This window comes from Xenopus tropicalis, chromosome 4 (genome assembly GCF_000004195.4).
Source record: "Xenopus tropicalis strain Nigerian chromosome 4, UCB_Xtro_10.0, whole genome shotgun sequence".
Classification (NCBI taxonomy): Eukaryota; Metazoa; Chordata; class Amphibia; order Anura; family Pipidae; genus Xenopus; species Xenopus tropicalis.
Genome location: NC_030680.2, coordinates 97,496,108 through 97,517,499, shown reverse-complemented (window position 1 = coordinate 97,517,499; position 21,392 = coordinate 97,496,108). Strand labels below are relative to the sequence as shown.

General features: G+C 42.6%; 1 protein-coding gene across 5 annotated transcripts in view; it reads left to right on the top strand.

The window, feature by feature from the left end:
- The first annotated feature begins 3,090 nt into the window (after positions 1-3,090).
- The window catches only part of ssbp3 (single stranded DNA binding protein 3), a 34,539-nt gene continuing 16,237 nt past the window's right edge, over positions 3,091-21,392 (top strand). For 4 of the 5 annotated variants that reach the window (XM_031899953.1, XM_031899954.1, XM_031899952.1 and 1 more), the window contains exons 1-4: positions 3,091-3,655; positions 7,919-7,991; positions 8,797-8,858; positions 9,595-9,679. In XM_031899953.1, coding sequence (XP_031755813.1) covers positions 3,600-3,655; positions 7,919-7,991; positions 8,797-8,858; positions 9,595-9,679 — 276 coding nt within the window. In that variant the 5' untranslated portion in view covers positions 3,091-3,599. 5 annotated transcript variants of the gene reach the window in all.

Here is a 21,392-nt window from a genome sequence, read left to right as displayed (position 1 = left end):
ACAGGCCCTTTTATAAGGTTGCACCCTGTGCCTACGTGTGACGTCAATACGCACGGGGCGCAAGCTTATAAAAGGGCCTGTAGCCGCCACATAAGGAGCCGCTTAGAGCTGTAGAAGGAGCAGGACCGCCGGCTCCAGCCAACGCATCCCACTGTCCCGGCTATGGAAATGCGGGACATTTCATTGAACTATCCGGGACAGCGGGATGCACTGTTAAAACCGGGACAGTCCCTCGGAAAGCGGGACAGTTGGGGGGATATGCCGCCCTGGGCCTTTGTGGCCTCACCACAAATCCGGGCCTGTGTCCCTTGCAAAGTGGGGGAATAGGGGATACCCCCATAGCAAAAATGTTGGTGTTGTCTAGCGATGTGACATCATTGCGTACGTGCAAAAGCTGTTCCATCACTGCATGCCATTTGTGTCACTAAATAATTACTGTGCATGCACATTTTTTTTTGGAAAAAAAAAAGATGAAAGCCTAGGGGAGGGACAGCTAAAATGGGTAACTCTAAGGAAAATCAGAGGAGCTAACAGTTCTGTTGTCAGTGCATTGTAAGTCTCTGGCAGAAGGCAGTGGATCACATGTAATATGACACTTTCATAATGGCATTAAGTCTTTACCACACAACTGGACTGTAGTTGACTAACAGAAAAATAGCCAGGTTCCCTGATGTTTATAGACTACAAACTGCAGCACACAGTTCTGCAAAGGAAACAAATTAATTTACTAATAGTCTGCTACATGTTGCTTGTGTGCCATGGCTGCAAATACCACACGCACAAGTCACTCAGTTGCCACTAACATAGTTATCTCTATTGATTGTTATTAGGACAGATGTTCACTGGGCCATTTACAAAGCTCCAGGTTACTGCATCTGAAACAGACTGTCATGAAACAACTTGATGGAGTGGAATACCTAATTAGGAATTCTTCATACATTAGCCTTGTGTGTGTGTGTGTTTTTTCCCCCGAAAGGGTGTAACTACAGGGGGTGCATCCACAACAAGTCCCCAGGGGGCTCCATAAGCATAAACAATTAGATTTGTTCACTGCAGAGGAAAAAAAATCTGCAACCCAAAGTGACTATTGTACAGGAAAGAGATGGCAACTTTTGGCCTGCAGGGGGTGGGGACAAAGTAAACATATTAATACCAGCCCAACCTATGGCCCACCCATTTAAAGTCATTCTTCAAGGAACACAGGATAGTAATAATTTAACTCAATAAGAAATTGACATACATCTTGAAGATAGTGTAGCAGCCCTGTCTAAAACTAGACAGAGTAACCCACGGGGCAAACACCACCTTTGCTAGCTCACACCCAATGGTTTGTATGTTTTACAGGATGGTTTGACTGAAGAAACTGTGTGTAGTGTGTAGCATGGTCCTAAAGCTGGCAATATATGGGTTGATATTGTCCCCTAATATGGTTTCCACCTGGCCAGTAAAACTGATGGCATTTTATTGGACTGTATTTGATGCTAAAACAACAGCCTTAAAGACAAACATCAAGATGAGTCTAGTTGAGATATCAGTCAAGTTGGCTTGAATACCCAAGGACCACTTTGAAAAATGAGCATCGACCACTATTGCCCTCCCTTTGGCCCTTCATTATGCTAATTTGCATATACAAATTAGTACTGAGATTCTGTTCAGTATTCGCCTGAATCTTTCACGAAGGATTCGGAGTTTGGCCGAATCCCAAAATAGTGGATTTGTGCATCCCTGATCATGAGTATTGTCTATTATGTAGCTACTACAAGTAGCTGATTTTAAGTGTCTCTGGGTGTCATTGCCCTTAAAGAAATGGAAGTCTCAGGATCCCACTTCATTGATAAAGTACGAATTGGGACAACAGCAGTAATCAGTAAAAGCCAAGGATACTATTAATGAGGGCTGTACTGGCTAATGAGTGGCCACTTCAAGAACTTTCACACAGCAGTTGGAGAACTGTACATCAGTGGGAGGCTAGGCTCTCTTTATACTGGATTATTTCATTATCTGAAATGGCAGTAGGCTTGATAAGACCGATATACTAACTGATACACTACTTGGACTACAATACACTTTAAATCTGTCCCTCCCCCATTCTCCCTGGACTGCACTAGGGTGGAGGTGGGGGTGAAGAACAACTCTTCTTGGAACAGCCGCACTTTTAGTCAGGTCGGGTAAGCAGTTTCAAGGCTCCCCTCGGAAAATGGCCAATCAACGCACTCCAAACCTCTGCCAATTTAAAGAGACAGGAAGCTTACGCTCGCCAGCAGTAGCACGAATAGAAATGGAGGGGGGATGCCTTGTGGAAAAGGAACGCAGGGGGCTTGACCCGAAAGCCAAAGAGCCGCTCCGTAGTCTCAGTTCTAATAAACAAAGAGCATTGTTTGACATCCAGACGTGACTGCTTATAATAGATTATAATTGCTGTATATAGACAGATCGTGTGCTTTATACGGGAACAGAGGGACGCGTTTATAACCGTATGACATCCAGGCAAACCCCTTTCCGATCAGATGTGCTGCTAAAGCCGGAACAGGAAGCAGGACACATTTCTGTATATGCTACATACACCACGAACGACTCGTGTAGAGACACGCGTGCAACGCTCTATGCCTATACTGTACCTGTATGCAGCCATACACTATGCAATATACACAGCCAGTGTGCAAAGCATACCGTGATACATAGCCAACGTACAAGTGCTTATCCTTTATGTGTACCACATATACACAATGCCATATATCCCATAGACGTTTGCATAATGTTGGTAACAAGAAACGTCTCACATCAAATACGTTGTGCAAATAGTGTGTACTTCTTACACATATACCCGGCACCGTTGCAACACTAGGACTGATACAACATGGAACACACGGTGTGTGGTATACACGCAGCCAGTGCAAGAGAAAAAACATTATACAGCCAAAGTAAATGATACACAGTATTTTGAGGGCAGTGTAATGTATCAGCAGGGCTGTATTCCTAGTAGTCTACCCTATGGTATATGACAGAGAGAGAGAGAGCTGCACACACACAATGAGAGCGCCACACACGCACCGCGCTGTCTCTACACAATGTATCACACACTCCCCCTCCCTCAGGCGGCCAGGTGGGTGAGGGGCAGCGAAAGGTCCGGGCTCCTCCCCCTCAGTGCACGTTCTGATGGGATACACATAGTACATGCACAGGGGACGCACAGACATGGGCCAGGCCTGGGACAGACAGACGCTAAGACACTGCTAGAGAAAGGAGCCCTCACACTAGGAGAGCGCTACAGAAAGAGACACTGGGAGACTTCCACACAGCCAGAGATGGGGTCATTCGAGGCGTACAGTATTTCTAAGAGACAGACAACAGGAAGAGACAGATAGACATTACATTGTACCCGGAGCGCCAGTCAGTGCCTTTAGACCGTCTGCTCTACCAGAGAGTGGCATCTATCGGTACACTACGGTAAGCTAGCGATCCTGCCCCGTACCGGCTACTGTTGGGACACTCTCCATTGGGAACGCCACCTCGGAACTAACAGCCTCACCTCCCCGGGCTCCGAGTCACCAGGAGCGCCCGTTTCTGCTTCTCCCCACCGACCGTGGATCAGCTGAAGCATGTTCGCTAAAGGAAAAGGTTCAGCGGTGCCGTCAGACGGACAGGCCCGAGAAAAGTAAGACGGGCCTGGGTATATAGGGAACGCTTAGCCTACTCTTTCTATGTACTGTTTCTTCTTTCACATTGTGCTGCCCCCCGCCCTCCATTGTGCTGGGACCCCCCACCCCCACACATTGTGCGTTTTGTGATGAGTTTTTCAGTTGCGGTACTGTGATGTGGTTTCTCCAGCTAGACTGGGAAATGCAATCTCATAGGCACACGGATCTACCATTGTATTTACGTTCCGAGTTTGCCCCATTGCTTCTTGGTAAATCCCCCCTCCCCCTCAAGGAGTGCTTCATGAGGTGCTTCTCTACATCTCTCCCAGTCAGCTGTGCTACTGAGCCAACCCTTGACCTGTCACCCCATTCATATCTGCTTGTACACCAGTAAAATGTTATATTCTGGCATTCCAGTGAGGTGCTTGGCTTTAGCCCCCCTTCCACTCCAGTGAGGTGCTTGGCTTTAGCCCCCCTTCCACTCCAGTGAGGTGCTTGGCTTTAGCCCCCCTTCCACTCCAGTGAGGTGCTTGGCTTTTGCCCCCCTTCCACTCCAGTGAGGTGCTTGGCTTTAGCCCCCCTTCCACTCCAGTGAGGTACTTGGCTTTAGCCCCCCCTTCCACTCCAGTGAGGTGCTTGGCTTTAGCCCCCCTTCCACTCCAGTGAGGTGCTTGGCTTTAGCCCCCCCTTCCACTCCAGTGAGGTGCTTGGCTTTAGCCCCCCTTCCACTCCAGTGAGGTGCTTGGCTTTAGCCCCCCCTTCCACTCCAGTGAGGTGCTTGGCTTTAGCCCCCCCCTTCCACTCCAGTGAGGTGCTTGGCTTTAGCCCCCCCCTTCCACTCCAGTGAGGTGCTTGGCTTTAGCCCCCCCCTTCCACTCCAGTGAGGTGCTTGGCTTTAGCCCCCCCCTTCCACTCCAGTGAGGTGCTTGGCTTTAGCCCCCCCCTTCCACTCCAGTGAGGTGCTTGGCTTTAGCCCCCCCCTTCTACTCCAGTGAGGTGCTTGGCTTTAGCCCCCCCCTTCCACTCCAGTGAGGTGCTTGGCTTTAGCCCCCCCTTCCACTCCAGTGAGGTGCTTGGCTTTAGCCCCCACTTCCACTCCAGTGAGGTGCTTGGCTTTTGCCCCCCCTTCCACTCCAGTGAGGTGCTTGGCTTTTGCCCCCCCTTCCACTCCAGTGAGGTGCTTGGCTTTTGCCCCCCCTTCCACTCCAGTGAGGTGCTTGGCTTTTGCCCCCCCCTTCCACTCCAGTGAGGTGCTTGGCTTTTGCCCCCCCCCTTCCACTCCAGTGAGGTGCTTGGCTTTAGAACCCCCCCTTCCACTCCAGTGAGGTGCTTGGCTTTAGCCCCCCCTTCCACTCCAGTGAGGTGTTTGGCTTTAGGCCCCCCCTTCCACTCCAGTGAGGTGCTTGGCTTTAGCCCCCCCCTTCCACTCCAGTGAGGTGCTTGGCTTTAGAACCCCCCCTTCCACTCCAGTGAGGTGCTTGGCTTTAGAACCCCCCCTTCCACTCCAGTGAGGTGCTTGGCTTTAGTCCCCCCCTTCCACTCCAGTGAGGTGCTTGGCTTTAGTCCCCCCCTTCCACTCCAGTGAGGTGCTTGGCTTTAGAACCCCCCCTTCCACTCCAGTGAGGTGCTTGGCTTTAGTCCCCCCCTTCCACTCCAGTGAGGTGCTTGGCTTTAGAACCCCCCCTTCCACTCCAGTGAGGTGCTTGGCTTTAGGCCCCCCCCCCTCCACTCCAGTGAGGTGCTTGGCTTTAGGGCCCCCCCCCTCCACTCCAGTGAGGTGCTTGGCTTTAGGGCCCCCCCCCCTCCACTCCAGTGAGGTGCTTGGCTTTAGGCCCCCCCCTTCCACTCCAGTGAGGTACTTGGCTTTAGCCCCCCCCCCCCCTTCCACTCCAGTGAGATGCTTGGCTTTAGGTACCACCCCCCCCTTCCCTTCAGTAAAGTGCTTGGCTTTAGTCCCCTCTTGCGCTCCATTGTGGTGTTTGGCTTTACCACCACCCCCTCTGTTCCAGCAATTGAGGTGTTAGGCTCCAGCTCTACTCCCCCAGTCGTGGAATAGGCAGTGTTTAGTGGGGGGTTAAGACTACTTCAAGAAACGGGTAATTGACAGGTGAGGTTTCCTCTGCCCTTAGCCAGAGCACTGATGTTCTGATACAGGTGACAGTTTTTAATAATGCCACTTACTAATTGATTGCAAACTGTGTGCTCTGCCACAGAGTAGTCCTGGTGCTGTTTTTACAAATGCCAGTGCTTAATTGCACAATGCAGTTACCCAAAGCAACCAATTAGATATTTACTCTCATTTGCTAACTTTTAGCAAACTGACCATTTACTATCAAAAATGTAACAATTTTGACGCTAGGCTAACTTGTTTATGTGCATATGGGAATCTGTGTCCATTGCTTTTAGAGGAGAAGGGTGCTCCTCTGGATCTCTAAGGCCCCCAACTGCCATGAGAGAATTGAACCAGTCTTTCTAAGCTCCCCATCCCCCTCCAGGAAACCATGCCTTTAGGATCCCCATAGCACCCTCCCCTAATTCCCAGGATGCTTTGCTTTTAGGGTCCCCCCCCCTCCAAGGCTCTCCATCCCACTCCCAGGAAGTTGCTCCTTTAGGCTGAATGAAAAATAAATATTGGTCAAAGTATACAATATCCATCTTTAAGGGCTAGGAGACTATCAAATGTATAACATTTCTTGACTTCGTCTGTTTTTCCTAATAATTTGACTGTAGTCAACAGTCAAATCAGAGGGAGCTGTGTCCGTAGGTTCCCACTTTAAGGAAGCTGTTATTCAAAGGTTCCCCTTCCAGTGAGCTAGGTCTCTCATTCTGCTGCCCCACCAACTCTGAGGGATCTGTTCTTCTAGGTTACCCATTCATCCTCCTTTAGGCACCTATTTCTTCATGTCTTAACCACTTAGGGATTGAACCACTAGGCTTCCCATTCCTCTCCTTTCACAGGGCATTGAGCCTTTAGGCTTCCCACTCCCTGAAAAGTTGTGACTGCAGGCATCCCCCTGTCCCAACCAGAGAGTTGTCCTATTCCTCCACCTCTCAAAGGAAGCTGCATCTCTAAACTCTGCTTTCCTCCACCTCACCAAGGAAGCTGCATCTGTAAGCTGAATTGATAAAGGCTATTGGCCAAACTGTACACCATCTCATGGTGTCACTTGTAGAATGATCAGATGGGTAAAGCTTAAACTAGACTGTTTCAGACTACCTAGTAAGCCAGGTTGCAGTTCTTTTTCCTTACCATACGGCTGTTCTAGTCTGTGTATGAGATTACCTTGTAATGTGGATAAAAAAAACTCACCAGCACTCCCTGGCTCCTCCAAAAAACTTTTGCCTGGTGCACAGTTTCAAGAGGGAATGAAATGCAAACAACATAGATGCTGGCACAGCAAGGCAGTTATAAGCAGGAAAAACCTGCATGTTTATTTAGTGCAACACCGTAACGTTTCGGGGTGAACCCCTTCATTGAAACGTTACTGTGTTGCACTAAATAAACGTGCAGGTTTTTCCTGCTTATAACTGCCATGCTGTGCCAGCATCTTTGTTGGTTGTCTGAGGTTACCTTGCCGTAGCCAATTATGGCTGTTCATACTTGGTTTTATTGACCATTTATATATAAAGTGAATGTAATAAGTTTGGTCCTCCATCTTTCCATCTGTGAGCCAGAGATGCTGTGAGGATATGATCTCACTTGCAGACATAAAATTGTGATTACTACTTCAATAATATACCTAAATGTGGCAGTTTGCATTGCAATGTGTAGTACAGGTATCTGACCCATTATCCAGAAAGTTCCAAATTACGGAAAGGCCATCTCCCATAGACTCCATTTTAATCAAATAATTCACATTTTTAAAAATTATTTCCTTTTTCTCTGTAATTATAAAACAGTACCTTGTACTTGATTCAAACTAAGATATAATTAATCCTTATTGGAGGCAAAACAATCCTATAGGGTTTAATTACTGTTTTAATAATGTTTTTAGCAATCTTTAGGTAGGAGATCCAAATTACAGAAAGATCCCTTATCTGGAAAACCCCAGGTCCCGAGCATTCTGGATAATGGGTCCCATACCTGTACTGACACTTTTATACTGAGATTGTATTAATTTTTCCAAGGCATGCTGTCACTGAAGCAAATATTTAGTACAGGCTAGTGAATATAGGGGCTGATGTGAATTTCCTCTTTAGCTCTTCTGTCATGTTAAACTATTTTTTTTTCAATGTGATTTAATTTTTTTTAATTTTTTTAACTATGTCTTATTCCATAGGCTGGCACTTTATGTCTATGAATACTTGCTTCATGTTGGGGCCCAGAAATCTGCACAGACATTCCTGTCTGAGGTGAGATCAAAATTAATGTTAAAGGGCAATCTGGTATTTACTGGGTACCTGTTATAAAAATGCTTGCCTGTGTCTACTAAACTTTGGTTTAGGGTGACAAGGTCACTCTCTGGATTTCAGTTAAATTAATAGGAGAGCTAGAGTTTTAGCATAAGGAAAAAAGTTATTTATGCATAATTTTCATTTGCATTGGGAAAAAAACACCTTATATCCTTTATCCCTCATGTGCAAAGAATGCCTTAAAGGAGAAGGACAGGGTACATCACTGTGGGGTGTCCAGTAACTAGTTGCTTACCTGAAACCCCTGGATGGTGCTCCTGTTAGGAGAAAACTGCACCGGCTGGAGTGTATGCTGGCAAGTGTTCCTCCTTTGGTCTTCGCGCATGTGCAGTAGAGTGAAAGCTGTTTTTTTGCTCAACTACACGTGCATTGGCCCGAAATTCTGAACAAAGAAGACAGAAAGAAGAGAAACGCTCACTCGCATATACCCTGGGCCGGTGCAGCTTTTTCTTAACAGGAGCACCAACCAGGGGGTTATCAGGTAAGCGATTACAATCACTGATGGGTACCTTTAACATTTGGAACCCCCCAGTGATTTAGCTTTTCCTTCCATTTTTTAATATGTATCATTTTGATATAATGAGTTCTACAGAGCTTGTAAGCTCTTCTACATATTATTATAATTGGCTACTGGCCACAAAGAAAGATAAATAAGTAGCACCATCTTTTTTGACATTGGGTTCAGGTCTCTTGCCCATTGCTAATATATTTATTATGAACTTTCACCCTGCATGTTTTTAAACAGATACGATGGGAGAAGAATATCACTTTGGGGGAACCTCCAGGCTTCTTACACTCCTGGTGGTGGTGAGTCTTTTTTTTTTTTTTTTTCTTAAAGAATTCCGTTTATTTTCTATTTAAAATATTCATATTCCATTTAACCTTTTCTTGACTTTTAATTAATTTGAGAAATCTGCTTAACCTAAAAATGGATTTATACCATTTCATGCACCTTTGTTCTATTAATATTTTATTTTGGAGGAAATTTCCCTGTATTCAATGATATAATTACAGTCCATCCACTCTGGCCTGCTTTTGGGTCCTGAATCATAGGTTTAGAATCCCCAATGTAAACTGTATAGCTTTAAACATATGCTTACTCTGTTTAGCTAATATTTATATTGGTGCTATTGCTTTCTTTGTCTTGTTTTTACATTGTTTATATCTTTCTGTCTTAATGCTTAGGTTAATACTTAGGAATTCCTTTTGTTTTCTATTCTTTCCTTCACCTGCTCCTTAGTTATATACATTGTATCTTTAAAATCTTTAAATGCTAAATAGTGAAATCTTTAATCAGTTTTGTGTGGTCACTGTTTAGGCAGCATGAAGGGCAGGTCACACCCCTGCAGTATGTTCTTTATTTATTAAAATTGCAGCTTGCTTTTTAGTAAAAAAAAAATATATTCAGGCCAAAAATTGGTGACTATACAGGGCCGTCAGATGAGAATTGCATCCACAGTCCAGTGTATCCCTGGTCTCCATGGGCCCCGTGGGATCGTTGGTTTGGGTGATGAACATTTAAAAATGTTTTTTTTTTTTTTAGCGTATTCTGGGACTTGTACTGTGCTGCTCCTGAGAGGCGAGATACCTGTGAACATTCAAGTGAAGCAAAAGCTTTTCATGATTATGTGAGTAGTACATTTTTTAGTAATATCTGTGAGTTGGGAAAAACTTGTGATGTTGAACCTTGCAATCTTAAATTTGTGCTTAGCATTATGCTTTTGCTTGCTGATGTTGACTTAAGGTTCCATATAACAGTAGGAGATGATGGTTCTGGACTCCAGAATGCTCTTGAATGAAATTTGTTGAATAATGTTGGCATTTGACCTGAACATTTTATTTGTAAATATAAATGATAATGCAAAAAAGCAGAGTGCTCTGACCCATTGTGAATCACTGGTTTATTGCTTGGTGCAAGATTTCTGCTACTGTAGCTGATTTTCAATGCTTATTGCACTGCCCACATAATGGTAAGTTAGTGGTGCAAAGCCTTAGAGATGCAAGAAATCCATTATAATAGGATCAGGAGAATACTTGCATCAAATGCTGGGATATCCCAATTTCCCATATAAAAAGAAAAAAAAACTATTCCATATTTCGATATAAAGGAAAACAATTAACTGCTAAAATATATATGTTCTTTAATATTTTCTATAAACATGTTTTATTTTGAACTTTCTCTTTGGCCCAGTTATTGTAATTTGTTACTTCTCAGGAAAGCTATGATGCTGACCAAATCTTAAAGCTTGCACTTTTGGACAAAGAAATGAGGTGTTATTTTTCCAAGAAATGTCTACTTGACAGTGTGTGCTTGTAGTATGAAGAATGCCAGAAATGGACTGACTTTGTCTACCAGTTTGCTTGTTTTAAAACCAAATTTGATGCAAATGACTCCATGTATGGGACTCATTTGTTAATCAAGACAGGCCATCTGGCCCTAAACTAGGTATGCCATATTAAGTTGTTGGTGTTGCTACAATAGATTGGCTATGCCATTGTATATTGAAAGGAGGTATACAGAATTTCCTAGTAATATGGATATATTGATATATACCTATTTACTGTTATATATTTACCAGCAAATTCCATTGAGCTTTACAGAGAATAATACATTATGCACATCAGTTTCTGCACCACTGAAGCTTACAGTTTAATGTCTCTATCATATTTACGGACACCATAGGTTGTTTTTATCTGTAGCCAATAAACCTGCCTATATGTTTTTGAAATGTGGGAGGAAACCGGATTACCTGAAAGATACCCACATAGACACAGGGAGAATATGCAAACTCCTTACAGGTAGTGCTTGGGTCAGAATAAAGCTTTTGACCCCTGTGCAAAAAGGCAGAATTACAAGTGATTTATTATAGTTTTTTTCTGATTCTGAAACTTTTTAATAAGATTTGCTGCCCATTTTGCAGAAGTGTTGGCTTTGTTTCCCTTGGGGGTTAAACACCACAAGTACTTTAGAAGCCATTTGGAATTCCGTTTTTCACACTTGGCATATGTAAAATGAGCTTGCTCTACAAACTAAAGCTTTGGTTTAAATGGTAATCCAAACTCTTGAGTGTATGGCACTGGCAGTGCTGCCATCTGGTTCATTAATAGTTAATGGGCTGGACATTGCCCCAGGCTTGTAGTGTAATATACATATATGCAGAAAGAGGTGGCTATAAGTCTAAGCCAGTACAGAGCCATCTGTTTTTCTCCAGGTTGAAGCAGTTGTTGAAACCTTTTATCTTTGGAATCAGTATACGATATATTGCTAATTAGTACACAATGTACTGTTCCTGGACAGAACTAATTTTGTAAAATTGCAATCTTTAATATTTATTTAATAATTTAAAGTTAGATATTTCTAGAAAACATTTTCCACAATTCTGACTTTAAAAGGGGCATCCCCTCCTTACAAACAGGTTTAATAATGAAAGAAAATTGGAATTGTTAGAAGCTTTCCATATATATTCATTAAAATGGTTCAATAGTTTTAAAAAGTAGTTGTAAATGTAATGATGCATTGTAATGATACATTGTTTTGAAAAAGCCCGGAGCAAAAAATAGAAAGGGAAAGACGTATTCTGCTTTCAGTTACAAACACACTTACAAATAACTTTGAAGCCATTGTTAATTTTTACTTGCCCATAATAACCACTTTATTACCCCCCAAAAAAATTAGTTTTCATTATTAAAAAAGGTATTCAGCAGTGGAAGAATAAAAGCTCTTTGACTAGAAAAATGGAAGTAACTTTGATTTTATGTTGAAATACAGGTGCGTGGTCTGTGCAAAGATTAGGTTTAGGATGCAAATGCCTTTAACCAATCCCATAAATTCATGCAACAACTTTTTTTTTTTTTTTTTATTGCAACCACAACTGCATTTGCAGCTTTATGTGAGGTCTGTAGTCTAATAGGTTTAAACTCATAACAGCAAATCAGCATCCTAATACAGGGTTAAAGGTTGAAACCAAACATCTGATGGCTGTTATGTGTTACCAAACGTAGACCAAACTTTGCACCAATCTTTAATCTGCATGCATAGATTTGCAGAGCCTGTTCCGTTAGAATAAACAGTTGTGTAGCATGAGGCATAGAAATGCTGGTTCTTGCCAGCATACATCTAATTTGGTTTGTTTTTGTTATTTACATACATGAGCTGTGTTATAAAGTATATAGTTTATAGCACCAGTGGCACAGCTGCCATTGTTCTCAACAGAAACTGTATCTAAAATGCATGATATTGCTGTTAAAAGGTTGCACTTTTATATAAGTTATAGTTTTTCTGTCTCCAATGCAATGATTTGATTATCCATTTTCCATCTCCACATTACCTTTTGAACTGCAATACTATAAGCTGGGTCGGTAAATTATATACATTACAACACATTGAGGCAGCAGTGGAAAAATGTATGAACGTATAACTTTATTTCTAAAGCGCTACAGGGATACACAGTAGGAAGGAGGACCCTGCCCCATAGATCTTTCAATCCTAGGTGGTTGGGTAACATACAGGCACAAATTGGAAGGCAAGAGTGCACAAGGTATGGGCATTGGCCCAAATGTAACCGGTGGCGGAATTAACAAGCTTAATTAGGGAATAAAAACACATGTTTCAGATATATTTGAAATTTCCAATAGTTGCATGGGGCTGGCATACAAAATACTATATAGATTAGTATTTAAACATTGAGCTTATAGAATGAAGTCAGTCGCACAACTAAGCACGCTGGGGAAACAATCCCTATAAAGGCTCCCTGTTCGAGTTCCCAATAAAAAAATTATTTCACATAAGGGGAGGGCTTTATGCATTTAGATTTTACTATACAAGAGAGCCTGTACTTCATGGTTGACCAGATCATTCAAATGAGACCAGTACAGGAACAAGCTCCCCCCACCATTCAGGCCAGCTTGCCCAGCTTATAACCCTCATTTCCTTTCTTATCCTTGTTCACAGCAACAAAAGAACACAAAGCTCAGGCCACATTTGCAATTCTCTGCTTCAAGAACAAAAAGCCTCTTTAGCATAGTAGGTAACAGGCTGCAATAAATCAGTAAACCAGACTGGAACACCCCCTGCCCTGTTATCTGCCCCTTTCATTGGGGGTGAGGTGGGGGTGCTAATTAACAGTTGTTTTGTTGTGAAAATAGTTTTTTTTGTATGTTTTATATCCAAGAATATGACTGCCCCACGAAAGACAGATTTTGGTATTACCCCAGCTGATCAAAGCAAATATTTTGGTGCACCCAATTTATTTATAAACTGACACACATTTTGTTTTTCCTGTGTGATTTTGAAAGCAGAGGGAGAGGCCCTGCCAATACCTAAATATAACTATGTTACAATTGCTTGTTCGTCGCTGTCAGGAAATCCTTGTTTTAGTGGCATTTGTGTGCATTTTCCATATCTCCATTGTGCAGTTTGTTTTAAGAGAATCCTTTCGACAGGATGACTTTGAGCAGAGGAATGTATGTACTAACAATACAACGCTGGCACGCCAGTCTTCCTTACTTTTATTTATTTTGCTTATATAGTTTTAAAAGGTAATAATATAGCTTTATTTTCTATAAATCAAATTAACAAGGGTTACTAATTGTAGCTTTAGAATATTAGACTTATTTTACCGTGTTTCCTCTGGATCCTATGTTCTTAACCTCTCCTCTCCTGTTACATGCACCACTGGGTTTAGCCCTAAAACAGTCCATGGCAATAATTAGTGTCATCTTCATTCCTGTCAACATAGACCTACACTACATGTCTTTATCACTATCAGAATTTTTATCCTCATTTGTATTTAGAATTAGGTAATTGTGAGAGTTTATTAAATGGTTTGCCATTATATTAATCTAAATTACCTGTTTCTTAAACCAGCTGCTGGCATTGGTACCAGAACTGAAGATTTTATATAGTCAAGTAGAATTACAACTCCTTGAGGTTACTTATTTTGCTTCTTCCCCCAAAGTTGTTTTCTAATATGTTTAGTATTTAGCAAAGGTGGAGTTGTTCAAGAACTCCACATTCTAAGCAGCAAATAAGCCCCCTAGGCCAGGATTATGCATTAAAACTCTACTGTCCAGATAAAGGCAGATCCACCTGGACATCTCTCCCACCCCCCAAACACAATTCCATTTGCATCTTTCACAAGTAGCTGACTGCAGACAAAAAGATTTTCTTAGGGCTCTGGCACACGGGGGAGATTAGTCGCCCGCGATAAAACTCCCTGTTCGCGGGCGACTAATCTCCCCGAGTTGCCTACCCCTGCCATCCCACCGGCGAACATGTAAGTCGCCGGCGGGATGGCAGACGCGGCGGGGCAATTTCAGGGAATCGCCGAGATTTGCGCGAAATCGCGCCGCCGGGATGGCAGGGGTAGGCAACTCGGGGAGATTAGTCGCCCGCGAACAGGGAGTTTTATCGCGGGCGACTAATCTCCCCCGTGTGCCAGAGTCTTAGGGCTCTGGCACACGGGGAGATAAGTCCCCCGCGACCCAAAACTCCCTGTGCCTCGAGAGGAAACTTGCGTGATTTCACTGAAATCGTGCCACGCATACCATCCCACCGGCAATTTACATTTTCGCCGGTGGGGTGGCAATCTGGGGAGATTAGTCGCCCGCGAACAGGGAGTTTTGTTGCGGGCGACTAATCTTTGTGTGCCAGAGCCCTTATTAGTGTTAAAACAATTAATGCCCACAACAAAACGTGGAATGCTAAAATATATTGTCCTGGTGAAAAAATGATTTCTCTGTTGTAAATGCATTAATTTCAGCATTTGTTTGTAAACTTCTATTACTGAAGTAGTTGCAGCTTTACACAAACCACTATAAGGAATACAGCCAACTGCTGAGGTATTTTTAAAGCTGTATAACACTCGCTGATAAGACTGAATTAGCAGGCCAACCTATTTATATTTTTCTATAGATTTAAAATTATTTTCCTGCCTTTTCAACTTTCAGTGGGGGGTAACTGACCCTGGCAGCCAAAAACCTATCGAGTGTTAAAGCTAAAATGTTAATATTACTTTTTATTTAAGCCCACTTTTATTTATATTCTAGTTTGTCATTCAAAGTGTTGCCTGGTTGCCCATGAGGAAAATTGGACCCTAGCAACCAGTTAGCTTCTGAAATTCCAAGCTGATGAGCTGCTGAACAAAAGCTAAATGCCCAGTTTCAAATCTTCTCTGTATACTACAATCAGCAACATACTAACAGTCAATGTAAATTTGTAAGATGCCTAAAGTGGCTTTCTTGAATAGTGTAGATGAATTGAGTCATAGGCCAGATACTTAATAAAGCGTTAATATACTAGCAGCTTATGTCAGCCATACTTTGTATTTAAAGTTACAGGTCAACCTGTTTTATGTTTTTTGTAATAATTAAAAGAAAAATGCCTTTTGTCTAAAGATTGTTTTTAGTAGGAAAAACATACTGATCATAATTGTGTTGGGGCATGTTCAGTTCAAATGCAGTTACAGTATCTTAGACTTCGCCTCTGCTTCTCATCGGGCGCTGCGCACACATTCATATCCATACACAAATAGGTGGAAACCAGAGTAATGCTCTGGGCTTGTGTTCCAAAGTGTACACCATTGAACCCCATGCTTATCTTCTAGCGGAAGTAACTCTGCGTATAATATCACTTTCCCTTTCCTCTTGTCATCGAATGTGTGTAAACACTCTGGAGGAAAATGTAACTTTGGCAAGCATCATCAAGTCAACCAGATGCTACTGAGGCTTCTTAGCAGAACATGAATATTAAAATGCAAGTCATTGTTAGTGTCTGCAGGCATTTTATCCACTGTACTGAAATCAAATGAAAGCTAGTAATGTGCAAATGCTTGTTATTTACCATTATTAATTTTAAAGGGGTTGCTTACCACCTTGTTATCCATGAGTTAGATGAACAGGGCTTCTGACGGTTATTTTTTTTTTTTTTTTAATGATTGAAAAAATAGTAACTTTTTATTTCTTGAACTAAACAGGGATGTTAGTTACTTCAGGTTTTGTTCTTTCAAGGTAGATATTTAGGTTACCAAAGCACAGAACACCGCTTCTGCTAACAATAAAACGGTAACAACAAAATATGAAACGAGGGGATTGTATATAAACATAAACTCCATTCATTGCACTCATGTTAAACAAGGGATACCTGCCCCGTTTAAATTGTACAGGTGGCCATACACAGGCAGTTTTAAGCTGACAATTTGCCCCTCTAAGTCCAAGTTGGCAACTTATCTGCCTGTGTATGGGGCCCTTTGAATGGCCTGCCTAACCAACATCTGGTCAATTCTCTAATAACGAAGAGGCAAGTTTAAAATTATGGTTGGGATGATGGCCGCACTTGTGTGTGTTAATGCAAGCCTGCATCCTTTTTGTTATCTGGTTGTTTGGCCAACGGGCAAGGGTCAGCACACTGTTGCCCACATGGTGGGCATATCTGGGAAAGAGCCACTTGTTTGTCCACCCTTGCCAAACAAACATGTTTACATGTATGGCCAGCTTTAGGCAATTCTTTTTCTACTGAAAGGCTAAAAAGTTGGTAGTTGAGATGTAATAGGTAAGTGATTGTAAAGGCAGCACCACTACTGACATCCTGTGCAGGCTTATTAGGATAGACTGCTTCTAAAATACACTGTTGCTATTGTTTAAAGTTGCCAGGAACAGAATTGGATCTTGTTGGCTGCAGGGATCCTGCATGTACTGTACAGTGGAGGTGATATGCACTTTATCAAAGGCATACAGCTGTCCAGCTATATACCTACCATGTTCCACATACAGGAAATGCAAGCTAGACACAATCAAGGCAAGATTGGGTGCACTTCTGCTGTAGGCCTTACTGCTTGTGTTGTTGTCTGGCTCCAAGTGTTTTGGCAAATTTATCTGGCATTTAAGCACAATGTGTCCCGAACTGTAAATTTAGAGCACACAACATTTAATATTACCCATGATGTCCATTCTGGAAGACCTGATATTTAGTGTAGATGCATCTCCCTTGTTTAGGAATTGGAGCAATTTAGTAGCTGTAGTCTTTGTTTGGCAACAAAGCTCAGTACAGTCTTAAAACATTGTGTCGTAATGTCCTGATCTCTTGTGGGATTTCACTGGCTTATTTTTAGGCCAGTGTAGCAGTGTAGGGGTTAACACCCTGTGGTTTAGAGGGTAAGCAGCCACTGTGCTGAGAAGGACCCTGAGCAGATGCAGTGGGGGAAGGGCACTATTTGCATAACTGATTAAGGCCTAGAGGGAAGATTATGGGCAATTGGGGGGGGCAGGGTTTGAGGATGGCACAATGAATGTTACAAAGGCTGCAGAGACACTGCATGCCCCTAGAATATCTTCTGTATTGTAGAGAAATTGCTGGTGCATACATGAAACCTGACTATTTCCGCAGGAATGATGTGTATTCCAAACCTTGTATACAATATATCTGCATTTTCTCATGTTAGGCAGCATATGCTTTGCTCTTGGATTGGTTATTGCCATGGGCCCAGATATTACAAAAGTCTGCTGGTGGCTAGATCAAATTAAGACAGGTACAACTGACCCCAGGAATGGAACCACTTAGATTTTTAAGGAGTAATGCACAGAAATTTAAATATTTTAGGGAATAGGTTCACAGGGTAAGATTAACTTGGCATACCAGCCCAAAAAAAATTTCAGTCCTGTGTACTTAAACAAAAAAACCAACATTGTCGCTTCTTTGTTTTTTTGAGGGGGATGGGGGGTGTTTCCTGGTTCTGCACGTTTTTTGTGTGTCATAATCTTTTTTTTTTTTTTTTTTTTTTTTTTAACGTTTCCTTCCAAGGCAGCTTATTTCAATTAATGCGATTGCTGTGTTTTACCTGTGGCAGTTTACATTCATTGAAAATATATTTTCGGGCACAGGAAAGGAGATTTTTCAATAGGTACAAAGAGCCCATTGTGCCATCAACTTAAAAAGCCACATATTTGATAATTGAACAATGATGTGCATTTTTATATTTATAAGCACAAAACTGCACAGATTTCAGTAACCCTTATAGTGGGCTTTGGAGACCTGTATTACCATGTAATGATTTGTGCAAAGAGCACTATATCCTATCATCTCAATTGTCTATTCATTTGCTGTTAATTTTATATAGGGATGGGACCTGTTATTTAAAATTCTTCAGACCTAGGGTTTAGCTGTGTAAGGGGTCTTTCCATAATTGCCTTAAGTCTACAAAAAATCAATAATGATATCAAGGATTAATTATATCTTTAGTTAGGATCAAGTAGTGGGATCAAGACTCTTTTTACAGGTCTGATTGAGCAGACCCATGCCCAACCCTGACCAGCAATGGTTTACTTCCCGTCAGACCCGTGGATCCACAAAACCAGAAGTGACATCACTATGGACCAGGTGCAGGGGGGAAAATGCTTAATAGTCATCAGCTGACCCAGATACCCAGACAGGGCGCCTGGGGACTGACCCCCTGATGAATGATTTAGGAACTTTCTAACGAAACACGACCACTATGTGGGTATTCTGCGGGTACACAACCCACTGCCGGTCTTTAGTACAGGGCACTGTTTTATTATCACAGGGAAATAGGAATCATTTTTAAATCATTTTTTTTTCCTCCAGATTAAAAAAATTAGTCTATGGGAGATAATTAGGGATGCACCTAACCCACTTTTTTGGGTTTGGCCGAACCCACCAAATCGCGAACCGATTCCTAATTAGTAAGGGTTAAAACTTGCCGCGCACACAAATTCCCCTACCCCCCCCCCCCCCCCCCCCCCCGCCATTGAACCATTTCTTGCTGATTCGGCTTCGGTTCAGCCGAAACCAAATCCTTCAAAGGCTTGATTCAGCCTGTATCCCGAACCGAATCCGGGATACCGTGCATCCCTAGAGATAATACATAATTTGGAGCTTTCTGTGTAACTGGTTTCTGGAAAACAGATCCCATACCTGTATTACCTTCAACTTCAGAAAGTTGCAGTGTGCTGTGTTCTTGGACAAAATACAGTGTGGCTCCTTTTTAAACAGTGGACAAATTTGCTTCTGGCTGTAACCCATGGCAACCTATCAGTGATTAGATTTTTTCAGCCAGCTGCAGGTAGAACAACGAAAGCACACTTCTGATTGGCTGCCATTAATTTCATGTTTAGTTTCTTTTGTAGTCATGTCGGTTAGTGTCAGCATCCCTAACTCCCAATAAATTATTTGTATAGTTAACCCTAAAGTTGCTGGCTCTGACTAATTGAGCCAGAAGCTCAAAAGATGATTCTTTGCATCTACCAAACCCAGACTGCCAATTGTTGACCACTTCATCACTCCAGAGAACCTGTTCCATAGTTCCAGCTTATTATTATTATTTATATAGCGCCATCAATTTACACAGAGCTTTACAGAATAGATGGGTACAAAAGACAGAACAGTTAACATGTACATATTAACAATTCACAAAAATGGTTTGCAGTTATATTTGGATGAGGATCGGAGACACTGGGGCACTGCTTGCAAGAGCTTACATTCTAAAAGGGAGGGTTGAGACATAAGGTCAGGGTAACTAGGATGGCGTTCGAGTTCATGTAGGTGTGTAAAGCGATAGAAAGTGCGGAGTGAGAGGTGAAAACCAGTGGTTAGTGAATGTTTATAGGTTATAGGCTTGAGTGAAAAGGTGAGTTTTATGAGACAGTTTAAAGGCTTGGAGAGTCTGGCAGTGCCTAATGGGATGGGGAAGAGCATTCCAGAGGTGCAGCATGTGAGAAGTATTGGATGCAAGAGTGCGAGGAGGTGATGAGTGAGGAGGAGAGAAGGAGGTCATGTGTAGAGCGAAGATTACGTCTGGGGGTGTACTTGGGGATTAGGGTGGTTAAATAGAGTGGTGCGGCAACAGTAAGTGCTTTGAAGGGGAGTACAAGAATCTTGAACTGAATCCTGTACGTGACAGCCAGTGCAAAGATTGGCAGAGAGGGGAGGCACTTATGGAGCGGGAGGAGAGATGTATGAGTCTGGCAGCACTGTTCATGTTGGATTGGAGTGGGGTCAGTTTAGACAGGGGAAGCCCACAGAGCAGCGAGTTGCAGTTGTCTAAGCGAGATATGACGAGGGCGTGGATGATTGCAGTTTCATGAGTAAGGAAAGGTCAAATGCGTGCAATGTTTTTGAGGTGGAACTGACAGGATTTAGAGTCAAATGTGACTCCTAGACAGTGAGCTTGTGGAACTGGGGTTATATTAATATTTTACACGCAGACAGTGATGTCAGGCAGGGAAACGGAGTTGGAGGGTGGGAAGATGACCAGCTGAGTTTTGTCCATGTTGATTTTGGGGTGGCGAGAGGACATGAATGCAGTAATTGCACTTAGACAGCCAGAGACACGAGATAGATGGGAGTGCAGGTCTGGGGAAGAGAGGTAGATTTGGGTATCGCCTGCATATAAATGATAGTGAAATCCAAAGGAGTTGATTAGTTGACCCAGACCAGTGGTATAGATTGAAAGTAGAAGGGGTCCAGGAACAGGGCCTTGAGGTACCCAAACTGAGCGAGGCTGAGGAGCTTTGCATTGTTTATGTTTATATTAGGCTTGTGTAGGCTGTTTACCCAAAACCATGCCCAGTTATTCTGCCAATACCATTTGAAAGTTGTCAGCTAGTATTTTATTATTTTAGTAGGGGTTTACAGATAAGTTTGATAATATAGTGTCTGTCTTTCATTTAAGCATTTTCTGCCGGAGAAATTCCTTTTATTTAAAAAAAAAAAAAAAAAGCTGCTCTCTACTAACTGTTGCTTTACTATGTTGGGTTTATTACAGTTGCTCATATGAGCCAACCCTTACAGATTGTGTACATCTTCACGAAGCAGGCCTTTTGCTGCAGCTGAAGTCACACCGTTGCACATGAATGATCATGCATGACTTTCTCATGCACTGCTATTTGGAATCTTAAATGCCCAAGTATAGTGAGGACAGGCCCAAGAAGAATTTTAAAATTTCTGTTGTGAAATTCTTCCAGAGTTCAGTGCCCAACCATCCCTGACTGATGGCTCTCAAGGTAGTAGAGACTGTTGATTGGAACAGATGCCTCTCACTCCAGGACTCTCCCTGCAGGCCATCACAATAGAGGATGTCATAACAAAGGCAGATGGGAAGGGCTGTTAACTGGTTCTTGTCGTCACTTCACACCTGCCTTGTTTGTTTGCCTCTAGTAAACATCACTTGCTGATTGTAGATTAGATCAATGTCATATTTAGAGCTGCTATAAAAATAACTTGAGCAGAGTATTTTGTTTTCCTTAAGGAATTATTTGATCAGCATTTGGTTTTACAATGGCTAGCTGGCCACAGGCTAATGGATCCCTGGGAAAATGAAACAAGATGGC